General features: G+C 40.8%; 1 protein-coding gene across 8 annotated transcripts in view; it reads right to left on the bottom strand.

The window, feature by feature from the left end:
- Positions 1-25,415, bottom strand: part of Liprin-gamma (liprin protein kazrin) — a 664,640-nt gene that overhangs the window by 95,528 nt on the left and 543,697 nt on the right. For all 8 annotated transcript variants that reach the window (XM_083120283.1, XM_083120288.1, XM_083120289.1 and 5 more), the window contains one exon: positions 4,516-4,795. In XM_083120283.1, coding sequence (XP_082976409.1) covers positions 4,516-4,795 — 280 coding nt within the window. The remainder of the gene's footprint in view (positions 1-4,515; positions 4,796-25,415) is intronic.

Below are 25,415 nucleotides of genomic sequence, written 5' to 3'. Positions count from 1 at the left end.
ATGAATTTCCACCATATTTAATTAACTCAGCTGATATTAAATCAATGCCAGGTGCTTTGTTATTCTTTAGCCTTTTAATAGGATCTTTAACTTCAGTCAAGTTAGGTTCTGGAACTAAAGGTTCTGCTGTGTGGACTTCATTTACTTCTGATTTATCTCCTACATGGACATTTAAAAGGTCATTAAAGTAGTTCTTCCATCTATTTAGAATATCGCTTGGGTCAGCTAGAAAATCACCGTCTTTATCTTTTATCAAGTTTACTTTAGGTTGCCACCCCTTTCTGAACTCATTTACACCTTTATATAAATCTCTGATATTTTTATTTTTGCTGTTTGTTTCAATTTCGTTAATTTTGCTTTTCAAGTAATCTCTTTTTTTACTTCTAAACGTGCGGTTAACTTCTCGCTTTATTCTATTATAATTGTTTAGATTTGTATCATCAGATTTATTTAGCCACCTAAGTCTAGCCTGATTTCTTATTTCTATTAGATTATGACATTCATTATCAAAACATGGCTTACTTTTTCTCGGTTTATGGTATCCTATACTTTCTTTAGCTGCTGATTCTATTGCATTACGTATGCGCTCCCAATTCTTATTTACGTCTGTTTCATTTATATTTTCATCATCATTTAAATCCTGCAAAACATCAAATCTATTTGACAGTTTAATTTGGTAATCTTTCTTAATTCTTTAATCAGTAAACTTTCCTGTATCAAATTTTATAACTTTTAGATTTTGTTGCTTATGATTTATCACTGAGAGTCTTTCTCTTAATTTAGCAATTACTAAATAATGGTCACTGGCACAGTCAGCACCTCTATGTGTACGAACGTCAATTATACTAGTATGCCTTCTCTTATCAATGAGAATATGATCTATCTGATTATGAGTTTTACCATCTGAAGAAGACCAGGTATATTTATGGATATCTTTATGTTTAAAAGTGGTACTTTTCACAATTAAATTCTTTGAGGTTGCAAAACTAATCAATCTTATACCATTATCATTACTTAATTCATGAAGACTTTCTTTTCCAATCGTGGGTTTAAATGTCTCTTCTTTGCCAATCTGTGCATTACAGTCACCTAACAGAATTTTCATATCATACTGAGAAAATTTATCAAAGACCTGTTCTAACTCTGTATAAAAATCATCTTTAGTATTATCATCTTTATCTTCCGTTGGTACATGTATGTTTATTAAAATAATTTTACACCACCTACCCTGTAAAACTGCATATGATATCCTATCATTAATAAATTCTACTGTTTTAAGAGCCGAGATAATTCTATTATTTATGAAAAAGCCTGTTCCAAAATTATGATTTTCAGTACAACCATAGAAAAAAGAATAATTTTTAGTTTTACAATTCCTTTCTCCTGGCCACCTAACTTCCTGGACAGCTACTACATCTAATTTATACTTAACTATCTCATTAGCTGTACACTGAAATGCCCCAGGTCGGTAAAGGATCAGAACATTCCAGGTGCCTAATTTAATATCCTTATTCCTAATGTAGATCTTATTCTTAGTCCAGGGACCTCCCAAAGTAGTCCCCACCCGGAGATCCGAACGGGGGACTATTTTACCTCCGGAATATTTTACCTTGGGAACATCCATGGCCTTATATTGCTGTTTCTTGACATGTCTTTTTACAGTGCAGAGTTGTCAGCTCTACGCCTAACCCCCAATATGAATGGATGAACTACTACACAAGACAAACACAAACACATGCTTGCTACTGAGAAAAATCTTTCAACAGAATAATATTAAATGATCTTGAATAAGCTGTCGATGAAAGTAAACACCATGTCAAAATTTCCCTTGCAAAACTTAACTCGTTGCTTCCACTCCATCCAATATCAGTTGTGCAAAATATGGAGCTACCGTGAATGCATCTGCACATGTTAGATTGCCGGAATTGGCTTTCGTACACCTCTCGCATGTCATCATCGATACGTTAATTTTGAAAATCACAGAAAATCCTCTTCAATATTCAGCGTTGCAAACACGAGGAGCAAGGAACGCCTTCGTGCATGGACTTCTAGAGCGCTTAGCAGACGACAGAGTTCACTGCCGAACAAGAACATCATAACTGGAATATCCAATCAGAGGCCATTCGGTTTTCGTGACGTACAGCATCAATTTGGCACAACTTCTAAGGCCAATTTCTCGCAAACTATTTGGAATTAACACAAACTATTTTACACAACGTTAACCAATGATGCTAAACCACATTTTTTTTTCATTCTGATTGTTTATTATCAAAGATGTCAAACTAGCTTTCTCGGAGTCGTGGCTAGCGTATTCAGACTAAGGAATGCGTATTCGTGTTTATCAACCTATACCCTATTTCTAGTTCGTCGTCCATGGTAGTTAACCTATCTTTGGCTATAAACTCAATACTGACTCCTAATGAAGTTTTGTTGCAAGTCTACTTTGTACACAGATAAACATACACTTTAAAGTGGGATCCCAACCACTATGTGCCTCCGCTGGGTGTCGAACGTGGAACCCCTTGATTACAAGGCGACGACGTTACCACTACGTAATAGCCATGGCTTATACTGAACAATATCAATCAATATTTCAGTAACGTCATAGCGTATTTTACATTAGTACCACTTCTGCAGGTCACCACACACAGTTTTGTATTAAAAGTTGAATATTTTAACACACGTAAATATAAGTAGATTTCACATCATATTTTAGAATTTAAGTCTATTGTCGTATTTGCTTAAATGCGGAAAATGTGAACATTAACAAATTTCATCAAATTACTAACAATATTGACACATTTCCTGAGTTTGGTATTATTAGCACCCTACTATCTATGCATAAAATATTATTAATCAGGAACTTTACTTTTCGTCAGCTGCATCTATCATCCTTTTTGTTATTCAATAAATATTAAATTATTTATTTCTTGACATTGATTTCCTTGCCAGGGCAATTGTTTTATACAAATTTTGCGCGATCTTAACTACACGTAAACTAGACAATGAATACATACTGTTATATCTCCATTCTTATAGTCTATTTACCTATTCATGTAATAATAACAATATTTATTAATTTACATATTTATAAATGTATTCATTGTATTAATGTATTAATTATAAACATTGATATTATTATTGTTATTATTCCTGAAACACTTGGCTCGGACCGCCTTGAAATATATTTCTAGTTACGTGCCTGAATCGGCGTCCAGAGTGGGGTCGAATCGGTCTGTCGACCCCACCCCCCCTCTTGGAAATTTGAAATGGGTTGGATCGAAAAAACATTGAGTGCAAAATACAGGAACCAGATTATATTTTCATATTTTACCATTTACACCGAATTTCATGGTTTTAAAAAGTTCAAAAATAAAGTTTTATGACATGTACACTAACATTTCTCCTAGCCTTTAAAAGCTTTTTCTTAAACGAGGTGTAAAAGTTAATAACAAAATTGAATAACTATGCATTTGGGTACCCTAACGGTGTGAAATGTCGAATAATAATTAAAAAACAGTTGTGCTGGAAATTTGCTCATCTGGTTAATCGAGCAGAAAAGTAATAAAAATAGAATAAAATTGGTTTATTTTTATTAACTGATAATAGTTATTATTTTATAATAATACTCATAAGCATTATAATAATTGCTATTATTTCTACTATTCATGTTATATCAATGACTTGCCCCCCCCCCCCCTCTCAATTTATGGTGAAGCGCATGATGATTACGAACCAATGTCTGGACTGTGTGTGGATTCACATGCTGGTTTCGGAAAATGTCCACGTTGAAATGCCTATATATATCGTAGATAGTGAAATCTCTTACGCTTACTGGCCGGAAAACGGCTCGTCTATTATAATTGGGTAAAGTCACTAATCTATTCTGGAGAGAACTTGCTACCTATCTGTACCTCCAACATTATTCCTGCAACTGTCGCAACTAGGGGGTGTGTGGGAAGGCCAAAAGTCGGAAACTGTTCATCAGCAAAGTCATGGATGTTTATGGAAAGGAAGCCAGGCGAATCCAGTTTCTATTTGAAGTATTTTCAAGTCAATTTCCATGAAAAATAATAATAATAAAGTAAAATATGAGTTTATATGACTGAATGATAAGATATGAAATCTTACTCGGCCCCCCTCCCACCAAGGAAACCATGTGGACGACCTTGGTTAACACACACCCATGTACAGTCATGGACACTTCTGGCTTGTAACGATTCCATTGAAAGTTACTGATTGTTATAACCCAGAAGTGTCAGTGACTGTACTTCCCTATAAGTATATTTCTCTTTGACAGACAACTCCGTAATGATAAAAATCAAGTAGCATACGTAGCTGTATGTGAAACCTATTCTCTGACAGAAAAATGAAAAAACATACTAAATACCAGCTTACAAAAGTTTGGTTCAGATCAGGCTGTTGGGGAGGCAGCGGACAATGTACAGCGCGGGTGTAGAACGAGAAACTAAATTCGACAGCAACAACACGAAGACTAAACAAAATTTTACTCACTGCGATCTTGGCTTGTTGTCGGTTGTTCCGTGGGCGTCTCGGCAGGTTCTTCCTGTTCCTGAGCCATCTCCTGTTCCTGTTGTTCCGTTGTTCCCGGCGGGTTGTCGTTTAGATTGTCCTGGTTGTCGGGCGTGCCGTTCGACGCCAGCTGGTCCAGTCGCCGATTCGTGTCGGCCAACTCCGCCCGCAGAACGGAAACATCCGCCTGTGCAGACTGGATGTCACCGTCGATGCGTGACGCGAGCTGCTTGTTGTCCTCCACCATCCTGCGAAACTTGGCCTGTGGATGACAGAGAAACCATTAATTACTCGAGAGTAATGGTATGGCAAACAACGGTAGATTTTTAAATGGGTAAAGAATGGTGAAGAACGGGCAATAATCGGTAATTCTTAAAAAAGAGTAAAGAAGGTGAACAACGGGCAATATTCGGTAGATTTTTGAAAAGTAAAGAATGGTTAACAATGGGCAATAATGGTTCGATTCCTAAAAAGAGTAAAGAATGGTGAACAACGGCCAATAATCGGTAGATTCTTAAAGCACCGATAGTTCAAATTCTCTGTAAACTTCACTCAGAACAATATAGATAGAGTTCATATATGCAAGAAAAATCTAATGGACTGTACGGTGAGCATGCAATACACAATAGAATTTTCTTTTCAGATCGGACACCAGAAACTATCATCAGTGGCAGCGATTGGGTTCCAAAACCAAAGGGGGGGCAAGGTGCCAAAACGGGGGGGGGGGGCAAAGACAGTATATTTCCCTCTGTAGATAAGGTTTAGCATAGTTCTGGGGCAAAAGTGGCGGCAATTGCCCCCTCACCCCCTAATCGCCGCCACTGACTATCATCAAAATAGTGTAGAGAATATCTCAGATATTTCTCTTGAATCATCTATTAATAGTTGTACAGTCATGGACACTTCTGGGCTGTAATGTCTCTCACTGACTTTCAATAGAATCGTTTCAACCCAGAGGTGTTCAAGACTGTACTAGAAGGACTTAAAAACGACCAAAATTTTTATTTAATTGAAACCAAGGGATTTGTTACAACATTTTCAAACAAAAAAATTGATAATCTTACCCATACACAATTTTATATTTTTGTCCACGCCATCTTATGTTTCTTTCAATCTTTTACCAGGTGTATAAGCTTAAATCTGCTGTTTGCTCATAGATGGCGTTAGTGAGCGTATGAAGCTACCATGAGCACGCCATACCTGGTGTTTTTATGAGTTGGACATCTGCCAACACAAATCAGTGCACATCGTTAGCAGGTGCAGACAACAACAGACAGTGTTCCTGTGGTAAGCATGTCTAGTTTTGTGCCAGAAAAAGAGCATATGCGGGAAGCTCTGCTTTTCTGCTTCCATTTGAAGAAATCGGCTGCCGAATCGCATCGAATGCTTGTGGAGGCCTATGGTGACAGTGCTGTATCGGAAACAACGTGCAGGGATTGGTTTCGTCGGTTCAAAGACGGCAATTTTGACCTGAGCGACAAGAAGCGTGAAAATCGGCCCAGGAAGGTTGAGGACCATCAATTGCAGGCTCTTTTGGACGAGGACGATACCCAAACGCAAAAGATGCTTGCCGAGCAATTGGGTGTTACTCAAGCAGCCATTTCCATGCGTCTACGTGCCATGGGAAAGGTTCAAAAGATCGGAAAATGGGTGCCGCATGAATTGACCGATCGGCAGCTGGAGAGACGCCAAAACACATGCGAAATCTTGCTTGCCAGACAAAAAAGAAAGTCTTTCCTGCATCGGATTGTGACTGGTGATGAAAAGTGGATATATTTCGAGAATCCTAAACGCAAGAAATCGTGGGTTGATCCCGACCAACCATCAACATCTTCCTCGAGACCAAATCGCTTCGGCCGGAAGACGATGCTGTGTGTTTGGTGGGATCAACAGGGCATCGTCTACTTTGAGCTGTTGAAACCTGGTGAAACTGTCACTGCCCACCGCTACCACCAACAACTGATCAAATTGCACCGTGCTCTGTGTGACAAAAGACCGGATTATCAAGAAAGACATGACAAGCTGATTTTCCTCCACGACAACGCCCCATCACACATGTCAAGACTGGTCCAAAACTACTTGGAGACACGCAACTGGGAGGTGCTACCCCATCCCGCCTATTCACCAGACCTGGCCCCTTCCGACTACCATCTGTTTTCGTCGATGGGCCACGCCCTCGCTGAGCAGCACTTCGATTCGTATGCAGACGTCCGAAAATGGCTTGATGAGTGGTTTGTCTCGAAAGAGAAGGAATTCTTTTGGCGTGGTATCCACAAATTGCCCGAGAGATGGGCAAAATGTGTAGCTCGCGAGGGCAAGTACTTTGAATAAATTTCTTGTTGCTTTCTATGAACAAACCATGTGTTTTTCTGACTACAAAACAGCAGATTTAAGCTTATACACCTGGTAATTAACATAAAAACAATACATTAAAACCACGTCTGACTTTACAGAAACAGACTGGTAAATTCAATACAGGAAACACTATATAATCCATATATGGCCTAGAGGAATAAAGAGAAACAGGTCTTAAATTTCTTTACCAATATTTTAGAAGAGAGTTAAGAAATATTTCGCACGGAATTTAAACATTGAGAACTGTAATGGTGCAGGGAAAAGATCAATATTCCACGAGGAATGGAAATTAAATTTGAAATTCTAATGGCTTTTATGGTTTCCCTAAGTGTTCCTACTGGCTCATCATCTAATAAGGAAGGAAAACCAATAATTTCTGCAATCCCCGTCATCTTGCGAAGAAGCTGCCAAAAAATTACAATTCGATTCTTACGTACAGCTGCAGGGGCTACTGAGTGATGCTCCAACAGATTTAGAAGAAGAAATTAATCTGCTCAATATGTATACTTTGTCATCATGTGATATTATTATTTTGATTCTACAACGTCAAGTGGTCATTTACTTCATGAAGAGCTTGTCGGAATCTTACAATATCTTGCTACAACAAATATTCACCTCATGTAAAGAACCTTCCGAATCAACCAACCACCATCGCACAATTCCTCTTCTTCAGTATGCTGGATGCTGTACGCCTAAGAATATCCCACAATCTCCCTCTCTCTTGCCACTGTCCATCAGCTATCAATCTATCTTCTTCTACTAATAAGATACTGACTTCCTAGAAGAAGACTATTGCACGAATTCACTCTTTTCACCAACCATAATTCCTCCTCGTCTAGTATACTGGATGCTGTCCACCTAAGAATATCTCACAATTATCTTCACTTTCTTGCCACTATTCATCAGCTCTTACCTCATGAAGAGTTTGTCGCAAGCTTACTCTCTCTTACTATCACTTCTGCTTTCCTCTACTAATAAGATGCTGACTTCCTAGAAGGAAGACTCTTCCACCAACTCACTCTTGCCACCAATCACTAGCTTCCAATTCCTCTTCTGCTACTAGATGGGGACTCGTGAAGAAAAATCTTCTACCATCTCTTTGATCCTACTGACTATCTTATAGTTCTCAACTTGTCGGCTTCTACCACTGCTGCTGATCGATCTCCTGAAGATTAATTGATTCATTTTATTTATTTTACTTCTCTTTTCTGCTACTTTTGGCTATTCGCGAACAAAAGGATGAGTGATATGATGAAACGGACACTGACAAAGAACTCCCATGCCCAGGCTTGGATTCGAATCTGGTTTCGTAGCGCGCTGTGATAACCACTTCGCCAAGAAGGTTGGCACATTGCACAGTGACTTCAAGTTGCATAGGATGTGAGACCTTGATGATGTGGATGAATAATGAACTGATGAAATGGGTGAGGAAATGATAAATCCATTCCTTAATCAGGGTAACGCTGACCACTCCGCCGCCCCAGCCATATTGGAGGTGTGATCGGTACCACGCTCCAGCGCCCCAACAGCCCATTTCAAGTCTTCTTTGTAGCAGCCAGACTTCTAAAGGGTCAGGCAATGTATATCCACCATTTTAATATATTTCTGTAGTAACAAAATACAGCTTATGTAAAGCAAGATAATTGATAGATGACATAATTAATGCTATTTATACGTAAGAAAATAACACAACCCTGTTCACTTAGTATTGCTTTTTGAAAATCACATCAGGCAGATAGCCACCATTCAGTGTTGTTCATTCAACGTAGTCAAGAACAAAATTATCCATTACAGAAACCAGCATTGTGGGTGGAATTTGCTGGTCTTCTTCCCTAATTCTTCTCTTCAGGGTGTCTTAGGTTAGGTTCAAAAACTCTATTCTTCAGGTAGCCCAGAGAAATAAATCGCAGTCAGTCAGTGTGTGCTGTGCAGTTACCATGCCATGTACCATAAATTACGTTTAAAATACGCCTCTAATACAAACTCATGGTGTTCAAGGGTCCAACGTTCCATTGATGCAGAAATGACATCCCTCGTGCTATCACCTAGCATGCTCGGTTTTATCCCTACTGCAGGGCCGTCGGGAATGGTAGATATATATTGCCGGACCCTATACTTTCCAGCATTTTAAGTTTTTTTTTAGGAATGCCTCATCAAGGGGAGGGGAGGTCATTACCCCACCAACCCTTCTTGTGCCCACCAATGTTGACAGCAACGCCCGTTCGAAACTTTCCATCAGAAAGTGTCTGGATCCTCCTCGCTGCAAGGTATATTCTTGAGAAGGTCTAAAAGCACAGGAACTTCTGATGTTTCTCTTCCTTTATATTCTCCGTGATTGGCCCCGCTTTGTAGTCTGACGTTTCATCAATTTCCCTGCAACGTTATGCGTGTAGCTCCTTGTTTGGTTCCGTCTCTGGTTCGTTTATTATATCCCGGTCACGCAACCACCGTCACGCGAATGGGGGAGGGGAGAGGGGGAAGATAAAAGCACCCCATCCCCTCGTCATTCGCCACACAATCCTGCCATGTGATCCAAGGGAGAAAATGGGTAAAACAATAAAGTTAACCAATAATAGTGCACATAACTAATGCTCAGAATAGTGGATTGGTCTTGTCTACTTTTGGCCATATTATGTTCAAGCTCACCTCGCGCATATATACAAAATTACGAAAGTTCGAACACAGGGATTGTGTTAGACCTCTTTAATATCGTGACGAGACCGAAAATTATCCTGTCTCGTTTGAAACTGAGGGCCTTTCCGATGGCGCAGTTGTAACGTCGCCGCCTTGCAGTCAAGGGGTCCCGGGTACGATACCCGGTGGAGCCACATAGTGGTTCGGAACCAACTTTAAACTGTAGCTCCAGTCCTGAATAGCCCATCTACACATAAAGTGAACTTTAAAAAAATCCAACTGGGAAACCATGCACTACAAATATTGCATGTGACATTTGGTTTTAGTGGAGTATTCTTTTTTGCAGTGTGTGATTTGGTTGGTTACTTGATTTGGTATTTAAAATACTTTATGCACAGCAAGGCTAATTGAGACTGGACCTACAGTTTAAAGTGGGATCCGAATAATCCAGTGCAGTGTGTGTGAATTTGTCTTGCTTAATGTAATTTAGATCACAGGGCTTCAATGTTTAAAAATATTCTTCGGCTAAAGTGGTGTCAGCTATCGCGGGGACAGTATTCAGAAATTTGTAGGGAAAATCATAGATTTATACTAATAATACTAAAGTATATTCCCAGTCCTAATGTTATTAGAGTTTGAGTAGTTTGTATATATTGTAGAGATATGGAGACCATTAGACCGAGAAAACCTCGTATGTTAATATTCACACTTGTTCATTTCCTGAACTTGTCCGACCAGCGAGCGATCTCAAGAATGCGCTAGCTTGTAACTTCCGTAAAAACCAGGAACTGGAAAGGCAAACGCGTGGATCTAAACAGGATCTACCGCGTTCGAAAGGTTTAACAACCTTTCGACGCCTGTAATGATAAAAGCAAGCTCCTACCCGGAGCTAGCTCTTTGGATTCTGACACTCATCGACGCTACATGGATAACTAGTCCGATTACTTTACAACACGTTACACTGCTAACTACGACGATGGAACACGGAGTTACCGCTGCCTAGCATGCTACAAGGCGCAAGGGATCGCTTGGCTTGGTGAACTGAGGATCGCTGGATAGAACCTTGGAACTTTCACGATTCGGTCTGCGAGAAGCATTAGGACAAGACATCACACACATCTACCAGGTATGAACAAGCGTGAATAACCTTTTACACCAACTTTCCATATCTCTACCCTCCTACGGAGCAGGTTCAGCCATCAAACATTATTAAGCTCTACCTAAAAATGTTTAAATGAAACTACCCTGTACCTCTCAAAGCCCAGGTAAACGGGCTTACAACATGGTGGAGGTGCGGGGCACCGATCCCCGTACCTCTCGCAAAAAAGAAAAAGAGGAGTTGCTTCAGGCCCTTTTTGCAATTAAGTACCCTCCTGTACGAATTGCTTTACATTAAATTATTCCCTCCCACCCCTCCCTCCCACTTTGGGAGCATTTTTAAAGTAAATTTTTAGTAATTCCAATTCATATTCACACAGTACGCTTAAGATGCGTCAGACCCAGTGACAATTTTGTATGTTACCCTATGGAAAACAACCCCTCTTTTTCTTTTATGCCGAGCCCCCCCCCCCTTTTTCAACAAAAATCTAGTTCTTCTGCATAACATGTATTCAAGCATCATTCACACAGGAATGAGAACACTTGCTTATTTGACCAGCGATATATTAATGACATAAATAACTGTATACCCATACTTTCCTTTGTTCTTTGGTCAGCACGACGAACCTTCGTTTATGAATACGTCACAGATAGCGTTGCACGAACACCTAGATTCCTCCCTCGACCAAATCATAGAGTTAGCAACTGCAATCACGGCAAATCCAATAAATTCACGACCTTTATCCCCAATTCCCTCCCCTCCACTAACACGGTTAAGGTCTGCTAATAGAAATTACCCTCAATTTGTCCTTGGACTACAAACACCCAACAAAAACCAACCCCAACCCTTAGCAAGTACCCCAGCTCCCGTTTCAACTTCCTCTAACACTGTTAATAACTCTGATCACTTAACTGTAGAAATTCCCACGACTAACATGGCTACCCCAATTCCAACTGCATTATACCCGGCACCATTTAGCGGAAATGACCCTACGTACATTGACTCATTTTTCCTTAAGTTTCAAAATGTAGCACACGCCGCAGGATGGTCGGAAGCTAAGCGTAAAGAGATGTTACCTTTATTTTTGACGGACACCGCTTTAACTTATTTTCATGACATACAGAAACGACCCAATTTTGTAGACTTGACATACACCCATATCAAAGACGAGCTAAGTACGTTATTTAAGGGTTCATACTTGTCAGCAGATCCTGTACAGATAATTCTCCAGAGAAAACAGGTGGTAAGCGAGCCCATTCACACCTACGTTATTGCTAAAAAGGCATTAGTCCAGCAATACTTCCCGAACGCCACTGAAGAACAAACACTCTCTTACATCATCACGGGACTGCGAGCCAAGTACATTGGCTGTTTAACCAACAAGCATTTTGCTAGAACAGAAGAATTAATTGCCCACCTACAGAATTTCGAACGCCAGCAGTCATTAATTAATTCCCGTATGTTGGAAGAGAAATTGGAAATTGATCAGGCAGTCGCACAGGCAAGCTTACCCCAGACATTCATTCCATCACCACTTCACAGCTGTTCGCATGCACAGGTCTATTCCCCCCTCCCCAGTAGTAATTCTCACAACCTGACTCAGCACTTTGTACCACTACGACACCTAACACCCCTAGTACCCCATCTGCTTCCCTTATGACCCAGCATCCAGTAGTCCTTCCCAATGATACAGTAAACACTCAGTCACCTGTAATTCCCAAAGACAACCCTATAGAACTAAGGCATGTCAGCGCTAGTAAAAATGAACTTGCGGATGCACTCTCCCGTGCAAGTTTACCGCTTGACAAGACTAATCATGACAAGAAAGATGATGATGATGATGATGACCTATTCTTTCATCAAGTATTTCATGCACAAGCAGCAGATTTTGATATTAGTTCAGAACAACGTAAAGACCCCTATTTCAGAGACATTATTGATGTATTAGAAAACAAAGATAAAGCTAGTGACCCTAAACTAGAAAAGCTTTCGTATTCTTATGTACTCAAAAATGGAGTCTCATACAGGACTAATAAAATCAAAACTGGTAATAGGGATAGACTTTGTATTCCTCATGCATTAAGAAATCAAGTTTTCGACCTTATTCATGCACACAAAATGAATGGAAGTCATCAAGGTGCACAAAAGACATATAATTTAATGCTTATGCGCTACTTTTTCCCCAATATGAAGAAATTTGTGTACGATAAGGTTAGACATTGCATCCCTTGTCAGATTTCAAAGAAACCACAAGGTTCTAAACCGCATACGCTGCAAACATTTCAACCAGCCCAAATCCCTTTCCAACGAATTCATATTGACGTATGTGGTCCTTTAGTCTCTTCAAAAACGCACAAATACAAATATTTCCTATCAGTAGTCGATAGTTGTACAAGGTATGTAATTACAGCTCCTTTGGCTAATCACGATGCACAAAACATAGCAACAGCTTTAGTTGAGAAAGTCTTTTTAGTCCATGGCATCCCGGAAACGATCTATTTAGATCGTTCCACACCCAATTCAAGTTTACTCTTACGAGAGTTAGCTAATATTACAGGCGTACAACTAAAATATGTAGATACTTGTGCCCATTTCACGAATGGATTAGTTGAGAGTTCATTTAGTTACTTAAAGAAAGTTATGAGAGTCTTTGTGTTAGAAAAGAAAGCTTCATGGTGTGACTATTTAGGTAGCGCAGCGTTCAGCCACAACGTTACAATCCATTCTGGATCCCTCCAGAGCCCGTATTTTATTTTATTTGGCTACAACCCAAGGATCTTAGCTGACGCTGTCCTTCCTTCGAATCCCGACAATGTTTCCCAGACGAACGCACAGAGACTTGAACTCCTGACATCCATACGAAAGACCGCTCACGACAACTTGAACAAGCGTTACGAACAGCAGAAAAGGTACGTAGACAGCACTTCTAGGAAAATACAATACTCACCAGGACAACATGTATGGATTCTAGATGCCACTCCAACTCCAGGCGTGTCAAAAGCCTTTGCGTCCTCTTATAAGTACAAAGGAACTATTCTTCGTAAAGTTAACGAGAATTCCTACGAGGTAACGTACATCGACGGGAGAAGTAAACAAAAGACTGACACTATTACTATCTCTAGACTTAAAGCCCGCTACGACTAGTGCCATGATAACCCCACTAACATTCATTAACACGCCATTCCGTTGTCACTCGCTTTAGCCTCCTCGCTCGTCGTTGCGTACATTGCACATGCATGATCCAGCATTTTCTCACGCTCATCCACCTCCCCCCCCCCCTCCTTCCACTCCTCGTGCACGCACTGCATTTCTGTGTTAGAACGAACTCATTTTTATTTTTAATACAACATGGTTATTTTTATTTTAACAAGATCAGAATTACAGAATGCTATCTCAATCGTCGGAACATTTATAATACATCTCTTGCCTAATAATTAATTTTTTTTACAGATATTTTAATGTTATTTTATATTTTGCGTTTAAACGCATGGTAATAGTCAGAACATATCACTTAGCTGATTTGACTAATAAGTACTTAGTGTGTTTATGAACCGAACTAGCAAATATTTTTTTTTTCCCCATTTGCTGGTACATATACGCTCAAATGAAGAAAAAAGTACAAAGAAATAACGAACGAATGAACTAAGATAGACCAAGATGAATGATCTAAAGAACAAATGAACTGCGTAGAACTTGCTTGAACTTTTGGCTTATTAGCCATAGCAATTTTTTTTTTATTTACGCTTAGGTGTAACGCGAACTGCTTCTTTGAAAGCTGCAATGCACTAAATATGTTATTAAAGCATATAATACATATAGGCAAATGTTCCCACTCTCTCCTTTAATTTTAGAGTTCAAATATTGATAGCATACAACATGGTATAGCTCATATCCCATGAAATTACAAACCTACTCTATTTTTCAATGAACTATTACACAAATATATTACTTACTCTTTTTCACTTCTTTTTCAATTTTTTTTTTATTAGCAGCGAATCGAAGGCGCTTAAACCTTTGTCCACAAGACACGTAAAATTCTTGCAATTGCTTTTATAAACGACATTTACACATATTACAGAAGGAAATGTCTCGTAATCACTTAGTTCGTTCTATTATCGCTGAATTCTCCCTTTCTTTTCTAATTTCATTCCCGGCTAAGCCGACTATTCGAAAATTCCCCCCCCCCCCCGTTGCGCCCCAGCAAACTTTCCTTACAACATGGAATTATTCCACCTATTCCCCCCCATTCCCCCCCGGCGAACTTTCCCTACAACATGGTAAACCTGTTCATCAAAAACAGGCCCCCTTAAAAAACTCTACATCCTATAAGTAATAACGCCCCTTCGCCGTCATTCAAATTAGATATTACCTCCCCTCCCCCCCAAAATAATTCACCAGTTTTAACTGAAAGTCCCTTTTCAATCGATTTTATAACCCGTCATCACTTATTGTAAAATCTGCTCCACTACCTTTTGCTTTTTCCTAATTTTCCCTTTACGCTTGTTTCATTATCTCATCGCCACGGATGTTCCTGGACCCATGACGACCATCGAGCGACAGACCTAGGCTCATCGCAGAGACCAACAACGATCTTGTGGAGTTCCAGCACCAACAAGGACCCGTTCCCGTCTGGACTCATGGCTGATCTTTCCATCTCTCACGCCGCGACCCAGATGTGGAGCGCTTTACCCAGGACGTTTCTTGCCCCGAAGCGCCATTGCAAATTTGACTTCCAGACTCAACTTCGCTGACGTCACGGCGATCTTCATCGACAGGCCCCGCCCACTGAGTGCATCCTGCTCTTGTTTCCCGACGACACATGATACTTATTGTTATCTTACATCGGCTACAAGTGTTCCGGTGCTCAGCTATTTCAAGTACCGTAAGGCACACGCAATTAATACAAACATATGTCATTTACAGTGCCAAAGTTTGTGCCCATGAATGCTACCCATATTGGATTAGAGATACGTCTCTTTCTTTTGTGTTTTTTTTTTATTATCGTCAGCTGCACAGCACGTCCAGCCTATGGCGGCATGCAGTTTACAGAGTTGCCATAGGTAACATACCTCAAGGCCCCGCCCAGCATCGTGTATGATCCGCCGAGTGTACTTTGAACTCGGCAAACAGAAAAAAAAAAAAAAAACCGCTTGCGGTTCCCGGCGTTTCTTCACACTGTGCTGACATGTGTTGTTTTTTTTTATTGTGCTGTCATCACTCAATCAAAACTAGTTCAGTGTTACGCTTAAGCAATTATTTTATCCATGCCTCAAGACATAGTTGTTGTGCTCGTACTTTTTGAGTTTATATGAGGCTATAACCTACAGTTTTCATTTTTTTTATTATTCTACGTGTTTTTATATTTTTTTTCTCAACGATGTTTAGTGCCACGTTATTTTCGATGATATGACTCTTCTGGTGATTACAATTTTTTTTTTACGGTGATGTGATTCTTCTAGTGATTGGTTACTGTATTGGTCTTCTACACGTTTGATTTGTTAATAAATCCTAATTTTTTAAATATAATCTACTCCGGATGAAGTTGTCGACCATCACAGAGTGGTTCGATTATTTCAACAAGGGGAATGTAGAGATATGGAGACCATTAGACCGAGAAAACCTCGTATGTTAATATTCACACTTGTTCATTTCCTGAACTTGTCCGACCAGCGAGCGATCTCAAGAATGCGCTAGCTTGTAACTTCCGTAAAAACCAGGAACTGGAAAGGCAAACGCGTGGATCTAAACAGGATCTACCGCGTTCGAAAGGTTTAACAACCTTTCGACGCCTGTAATGATAAAAGCAAGCTCCTACCCGGAGCTAGCTCTTTGGATTCTGACACTCATCGACGCTACATGGATAACTAGTCCGATTACTTTACAACACGTTACACTGCTAACTACGACGATGGAACACGGAGTTACCGCTGCCTAGCATGCTACAAGGCGCAAGGGATCGCTTGGCTTGGTGAACTGAGGATCGCTGGATAGAACCTTGGAACTTTCACGATTCGGTCTGCGAGAAGCATTAGGACAAGACATCACACACATCTACCAGGTATGAACAAGCGTGAATAACCTTTTACACCAACTTTCCATATCTCTACCCTCCTACGGAGCAGGTTCAGCCATCAAACATTATTAAGCTCTACCTAAAAATGTTTAAATGAAACTACCCTGTACCTCTCAAAGCCCAGGTAAACGGGCTTACAACAATATTTTTCTAGTAATCTATGGTGAGCAGTTGTGCTCAAATTACATTGTGTATACGATTAAATGTCACATTTAACTGTGCACAAATTAACGGCAATAGTAATGTATTACTTTTGGACGCAGAGTAACTGCAATATTTTACTTTTGCAGAGCAAAGTAATGGTAATTATAAAGTGTAACTGGAGTATACATAATCGGAGGGGTCAATAACCAAAATTGTCAGAGGTCTGAAAAAATCAGATTTTTTCCTTAGTCGTAAGTACAGGTGTCTTGTATAATAACAATATAAAGCGTATTGCAGTTAATGAACAAATAATTTACATATTTCGTATCATTACCTTAGAGCAATAAACAGAACATGCAAGTTAAAACCAACTATTATGGAAACTAATATAAATTTGTAAATTCGTGTTTCTTTTCATTTCCGATGTGTCACTGGTGAGAGGTTCATTATATTTAATTACAAAACTGGGTGTTTTCAATATCAAACTATTATCTACACAAGTGTACATTTTTAATCATAGGCCTATACAATAACGTTATCATAATGAGACTGATATTTATGTTGTCCCATGTGTGCATTCCATCTGTGAAGTAACGTGTTCATGGTGTAGTGTGGTCCGTAATCTACAACCTGGCAACACCTCATGAATTTCGATGGGCATGCTGGGAAATATTCTGCCATGTCTTGAGGGGTGTGTTGTCACGTAATCGCCATGGAGCAGCGAGTGAACAACAAGTTCCGATTGTACATTCTGAAAACTGCAAGCGGGAATAAACATTTAATTCCATTGTGTTTTGTTGTGGAGGACAAGACAGACACGAGCATTTTCGCTACGGTCCTTCCACGAAACGACAAATCTCAGAATGGAAGTCGGTAAATTTACCAAGAGGCAGAAAATGTAGCTTCAAAAATCAAAGGTGCGAAGACAATGTCGTGTTCTTTACGACAGCAAAGGCATTATTCATCATGTATTTGTTCCAGATGGTGAAACTAATTGGTTGTTAGAAGTGCGCGTCAATTCTCCTGCATATGGCGATAGCCAATAGTAGCGCACTGCAGCGGTGCCATGTCTTACACGGAAAAGAGACAGCGAGTAGAGGCACTTAGCCGGTTGAGAATCCTCTTTTGAGGCTCGAATCATCATTTGAGGCTCAGCCAAACCTCAAAAACTCACTTTCTCTCCACGTTCAGCGCCTCATTTATTGCGCTAACGACGTTTCACAGCGTAGAAAACAGCACCAAAACATCAAAAACTCACTTTACTCATTTGAGGCTCGAATCATCATTTGAGGCTACCCTAACCTACTCTAACCTAACCTACTCTAACCTACCCTAACCTAACCTAACCTACCCAACCTAACCTACCCAACCTAACCCAACCTAACTAACCTACTCTAACCTAACTAACCTACCCTAACCAAACCCAACCCAACCTAACCTAACCTAACCTACCCAACCTAACCTACCCAACCTAACCTACCCAACCTAACCTACCCAACCTAACCTACCCTAACTAACCTTACTAACCTAACCTAACCTAACCTAACCTACCCAACCTAACCTACCCAACCTAACCTACCCTAACCTAACCTAACCTAACCTAACCTAACCTAACCTACCCAACCTAACCTACCCAACCTAACCTAACTAACCTACCCTAACCTAACCTAACCTAACCAAACCCAACCCAACCTAACCTACCCTAACCAAACCCAACCCAACCTAACCTAACCTAACCTAACCTAACCTAACCTAACCAACCTAACCTAACCTAACCTATCAAAGGGCCTGAGGGGTCCATGTATTTTTTATGTCTGGCAATACTGCTGGGGGCCTAGTGTTGGCAACACTGTGGGCCCTTACTGTAGCCTTTTATGAGGGGACTTATTGTCCCCTTTTTTACATTTGGCAACTCTATTGGATGTTCCTCCTTTGAGGCTTGGGTTTTTGCCAACCCATCCGAAGAAAATTCTACTATATGATCTTTCACAGGCTAAGCTAACCTACAAATAGGAGTTGGCAGCACCGACTTATAAACCCACTAGCAGTGTTTCCAACTCGTCGTAGTGCAATAAGCCCGGTTCACAAACCGAAAGTGGAGCTCGGTGGAGCTCGCCGAATTATTTTTTAAAACTGCTCTGTGACCCTCTCGTTCTTCACGTCGTGGACGAAGGACTTCTCTGCGACCAGGATGACGCTGCATAGAGTATCGGCGGGCAACGGACTGTTGAACTCGCAGACGACCTTGATGTTGGTGCGATCGTTGACCACCACCTGCTTTCTCTTAGATGTGTTGATGACGAACATCGGCCTGTGGGTTTTGAATTCGCTGGGCGTGTAGTACATGTCCACGTTTCCCTCGGTCACGCGTTTGTAAGCCGAGAACGCTTCGTAAAGTTTGAGGTAATCGTTTTTGGTCATGTCGAGGTTGTAATTTTCGCGCGGGAACACTTCGTTCCTACCATTCTTCAGATAAACGTTCTTGATCTTGCAGTCCTCGAATCCGCAAACAGATTTTTTCTAAGTCTTGCCGTTTCCAAGATAACCTACTTCCGGTCGCCATTTTGGATTTCCGAGCATAGGTTCTATTTATATTTTACTTACATATAGGCGTACATGATGAATCCGCAAACAGATTTTTCCTAAGTCTTAGCGTTTCCAAGATAACCCCACTTCCGGTCGCCATTTTGGATTTCCGAGCATAGGTTCTATTCATATTTTACTTACATATAGGCGTACATGACGAATCCGCAAACAGATTTTTCCTAAGTCTTACCGTTTCCAAGATAATCCCACTTCCGGTCGCCATTTTGGATTTCCGAACATAGGTTCTATTCACACTTTTTCTCACGTATAGGCGTACATGATGAATCCGCAAACAGATTTTTCCTAAGTCTTGCCGTTTCCAAGATAACCCAACTTCCGGTCGCCATTTTGGATTTCCGAACATAGGTTCTATTCATATTTTACTTACATATAGGCGTACATGACAAATCCACAAACAGATTTTTCCTAAGTCTTACCGTTTCCAAGATAACCCCACTTCCGGTCGCCATTTTGGATTTCCGAACATAGGTTCTATTCATACTTTTTCTCACGTATAGGCGTACATGACGAATTCGCAAACAGATTTTTCCTAAGTCTTACCGTTTCCAAGATAACCCCACTTCCGGTCGCCATTTTGGATTTCCGAACATAGGTTCTATTCATACTTTTTCTCACGTATAGGTGTACATGATGAATCCGCAAACAGATTTTTCCTAAGTCATGAATTGGAGGGTTCTATGACAACCTATATAAATTCTCGTAAGAGAACAGAAAACACACAAAAAAAAAAAAAACAATACTGTGGTCACTACAACAAATAGTCTTCTTCAACCCCAATCCAACAACCCAAAAATCATCCTAACTAGAACCATGTAACTATCTGCCATCTGTTGGAGGTTTTGTGAACTAAGTGGTGTTTTGTTTGTGTGTAAAAAATGCAATGCTTTTTGCACTTGGTTATTATCACCTAACATGTTATTAATTGTTTTTTTTAAAATTAATTACAACTGAAAACTAATAATTATATTATCTAAAGTTACTAATTAATATTATACAAGTTATTGATATATTTTTTTTGTTCTTGCTGCTAGTGTTGGGTAATTATAGTTGTTGCAAAATATTAGCTCTCGCGTATGACAGTTTTTGAGTTTTGTTGGGTATATATAGACGAATCGAAATTTTATTTGTTATGTTAAATTGTATGTTAGGGTACATGGTAGGAGAAATCATTGTATATTAGAGCGCTCTTTTAATGATTTGCCTATAACTGCATACAGGCAGCCGTAAATTTAGCATAAAATATCCTGATCCTGTTTCTTCTAGCATGTGCGACGTTTGTTGTGGTGGGATCATTGGGGGAAATGTGATTCTCCCATGATGTCATCTGACTTACTAGCATATGCGATACGAAGAACAGGTGTGTATGTGGCTTACTAGGATTAGGCTCATGGTAATGAGGTCCTAGTAGCTGAAACGTTGTCGGGGTATTTTGCAAAAAATTTCCTTAAACAGTTAACAAATATAATATATATTTTTTTAAATTCACCTAACCTAACCTAACCTAACCCAACCTAACCTAACCTATCCTAACCTAACCTAACCCAACCTAACCTAACCCAACCCAACCTAACCTAACCCAACCTAACCTAACCTAGCCTAACCTAACCTAGCCTAACCTAACTTAACCCAACCTAACCTAACCTAACCTAACCTAACCCAACCTAACCTAACCTATCCTAACCTATCCTAACCTAACCTAACCCAACCTAACCTAACCTAACTTAACCCAACCTAACCTAACCTAACCTAACCCAACCTAACCTAACCTATCCTAACCTAACCTAACCTAACCTCAGACATTAGATGGATTTTACAAATATATTTAAAAAAAATAGGTTAGGTAATTGTGGCTTCTACAGCTCGTCGCCAAGCAGGGTGCTCTTACATAAGCTCTTATCAGTCTGTAAGTTAGCAACAAGCAACCTGCGCTAGAGGTAGATGCTCTTGACATTATGAAAAATAAAAGCTTGAGTAAATTTAGCTAGTTATTACATGTACATTAGCGAATTATACATGTACACAGGAGGAAATTTTATCTTTTTGTCTGTGAAGGTTCTAAGGTTTTGTGAATATGTTGGAAAAGCACTAGTATATACATAGAGCAAAGTTACAAGGTTTTACGTCCCATAGGAGTCCTATTGGAAACATAATGATTAGTGCTTAAACAAGAACATTTTCATAGTTTCACACCTCTACTAGATTGGTAGAAAAATATACTAGTAGACAATAAAATCTGAAGAAGATTCGTGTCTAGCAAAAATAAGCTAAATAGAATTACACATGCATACAATATTTATTGTGCTTTTTCTATCTACAATCATATTTTTCTTATATATTTTTTTTATAGGGTTGATTAAAGCACATATTTGAGGAAGACAACCCCTCAAACTAACACTAATTAGAATTACCTTACAAAATTGTTCTCATAAGGCATTTTCGTCTTGTAAACACTCTACCACCAACAGATCACATATAAATAAACATACCCCGAAAAAAAAAAAAGAAAAAATGCGCTCCATGAAAAATTGCCCTGTGTGCAAGAGAACCATATCAAGCCAACATTTTGCAAGACATTGTCGCACCTGCGTGCCAGGCAAGCATTTGGCTGCCACCGAACTATGTTCCGGATGCAATAAATACATCACAATTGCGTATGCCAAGAAGCATAAGCTTACTTGTCTAAGCGAAAGTACATCTGGGGCTCAGCCTTCGACCTCCACCAAGAGGAAGGCAGAAGCAGCCTCCATCAATGCACCACCCACGAAACGCGTCAAGCCTGCGATGAAAGCAGACCGGTCTGCTTTCGAGCGTTTGTTAGAGGACTTTGTCCTCACTTCGGAGGGCTCATGCGACGTGCGTAGCTTTTTGGAGAACGTGCAAGCCAAAATTATTTCCATCCTCGGCGTTGCAAGCGCATCGCCGAGGATGGAAAAAAAGAGAGCTCTACGGAAAGTGACGCTCTTAACAATATTGTACGCCCGTGAAAATTATATATAAATAAGATTTAAGCGTATTATCTGCTTTCATGTCAGATTTTACCAACCTGTGAGCTGTAGTGTTTAGGTGACAAGCGACCTGCTCAAATATGATACTGTTGACAATATTGTACGCCCGTGAAAATTACATATAAATAAGACTTAAGCATATTATCTGCTTTCATGTGAAATTTTACCAACCTGTGAGCTGTAGTGTTTAGGTGACAAGCGACCTGCTCAAATATGATACTGTTGACAATATTGTACGTATATTGTATTGTATAGGAGACTAGAAGCATATAATTTGACGAAAAAAAACCCAAGTAAGGTCATAGAGAATAGTTAAAAAAAGTTAACAATTATATTTTGCATTGCACAGCATTGGATATTAAATAACATACCCCCAAAAAATCTCTGCATTATGCGTTCTGTAAAAAATTGCCCTACGTGCCAAACTGCTGTGTCAAGTAAAAATTTTCAAAGGCACTGTCGTACTTGTGTGCCGGGAAAGCGAATATGTGCGACCAAACTGTGCTCTAAGTGTGAAAAAAATATTTCTATTGCCAACTTCAAGCGACACCAGCTTACTTGCAAGAGCACTGGAACATCTCTACCGCAACCTTCCAAGCGAAAGGTAGAAGTAACCTCCCTCGATGCATCGCCACCTGCCAAACGCGTCAAGCTGGCGAAGAAAGCAGACCGGTTTGCGTTTGAGCATTTATTAGAAGACTTTGACATAACATCAGACAGCTTCTGCGATGTGCGTAGTTTTCTGGGGAGCGAGCGAGCTAAGATAATATCCATCCTCAACGATGCATTGGCTACACACTCCACTAAATTCTATGCTGTGCTATGCTGCAAGTATAAGAAACCGACTGATGAAATATATAAATTCTTCCATGCCACAAAAGCAAAAACACTGCATCAGGCAGATGTCACTGACCTCGACAGCATCTACGACAAGTTTGTCGAGGAGCTTGTGGCAAAGCACGAGGAGCATCAGGCTGAAGGCTCGGGCGGTTCGCTGTGTGGCGACCCCCACGAACTTTGTCTGAAACTTAACAAATTCCTGCCACTGGCAGGGTCTAGCTATATTGCCCTGCCACCCAAGGTTGAAGCAAGGAAAGCGGTTCTCAATATTCAGAACAAAGACACCAAATGCTTCCTCTGGTCGGTGCTGGCAGCATTGCACCCTATACCTCGGGAAAACAGTCCACGCCGTGTTAACCACTACACGCAGTATGAGTCGGAACTGGAGGATGCAATGACCGGGATTGCCTACCCTGTAGAAGTCTCGCATATTCGCAAGTTTGAGGTTCGTGCTCGTGACTTGTTGGGCCTGCAATTAGCCATTAATGTTTACGGTCTCACCGAGGCAAACAACGTCTACCCTATTCGGGTAAGTGATGTAGATGATGATAGTGCACAGCGAATTGACCTCCTACTCATCAAAAACGAAACCCATCACCATTACACCCTTATCCGTTCCCTCTCTCGGCTTGTTTCGAGCCAACGGAGCAGTCATAGTCACCATGTTGAGGTGTGTCGCAGGTGCCTGTCCACTTTCGACAACCAAAAACAATATAAATTCAAACACTCTCGAGGACCCAACATTGCTGCTGAGAAGCTAGCTCGCCACATGCTCTACTGTGGTACCAACAAGCCTGCACGAACTATCCTGCCCGAACCTGGTGCAGTAGAGAGCTTTCGCATGCACAGTGCTATGGTGAAGCATCCTGCCTATATTGTAGCAGACTTCGAGGCCTTTCTTCAACCTCTGTCTAACTGCGAGCCCAACCCCGAAACATCCTCTACCATTCCTTTCCAAATCCACGAGGCCTCGAGTTACTCCTATGTTGTGGTGTGGCGAGACCAACATATTGCCTCCGAGCCCTATGTGTATCGCGGTCCCGACCCGGCCAAACACTTCCTGGAGAGAATGCAACAGGAAGGCATCAAGATAGGGAAGGTGCTGTTGGCCCCCAAGCCCATGCTACCTCTGTCTCCGGAAGACAAGCATCAGCACGAAATAGCTCTAAATTGTCCTGTTTGCAACTCGGTCTTCACTGGCGATAACAAAAAGGTTCACCACCATGACCATTATGGGACCGGAAGCTACATTGGCCCGTGGTGCAACAGGTGTAACTTGAGAGCCAGGGACCCGCGCTTCATACCGGTCTTTTTTCACAATGGCTCGGGATATGATTTCCATCACTTGGTCACACATCTAGGGTACGACAATGCGAGAATCAAGGTCCTGGCACAGAACGAGGAGCGTTATATTAGCATCAGCAAGTGGGTGCCGATCCCCGACTTAAAAGACAGCAGCATCGAGCTTCGGTTCCTCGACTCTCTGAGGTTCCTCCAGGCAAGCCTGGATGCTCTTGCTGGGAAGCTCAGAGACGACCAACTAGCCATTACCACATCAAGTTTCCCGAACTTAGATGTCGCACTCATCAGACGTAAAGGGGTCTACCCCTACGAATACGTCACCGACCCTTCCAAGTTCGAAGAAAAGTTGCTGCCTCCCCAGGATAAGTTCTACAGCCAGCTGAGAGGTTCAGGTATTACCGACGAGGAGTACAAGCATGCTCAGTCTATGTGGGTCAAGTTGGGTTGCCGAACTTTTGGTGATTACCACGATGCATACCTGAAGCTTGATGTGACGCTTCTTGCCGATGTGTTCCAGGCGTTTCGGGCGACTGCGATAAACATTTACAACCTGGACCCTGTATATTTTTACAGCCTTCCTGGACTGGCATGGTCGGCCATGCTCCTGCTGACTAAAGTTAAACTTTCACTTATCTTCGATGTTGATATCATGCTTTTCATCGAGAGAGCTATCCGGGGCGGCATGGTCCAAGTGTCGCAACGCTTCGCACACGCCAACAATCACCACATGGCCACTGGTTACGACCCCTCCCAACCATCAAGCTACATCATGTACACTGACGTGAACAACCTTTACGGGCACTCCATGATGCAGCCACTCCCA

Source organism: Lepisma saccharinum, chromosome 4 (genome assembly GCF_977018435.1).
Source record: "Lepisma saccharinum chromosome 4, izLepSacc3.1, whole genome shotgun sequence".
Lineage (NCBI taxonomy): Eukaryota > Metazoa > Arthropoda > Insecta > Zygentoma > Lepismatidae > Lepisma > Lepisma saccharinum.
The sequence above is the reverse complement of the archived record's forward strand: the minus strand, read 5'-3'. Positions and strand labels throughout refer to the sequence as shown.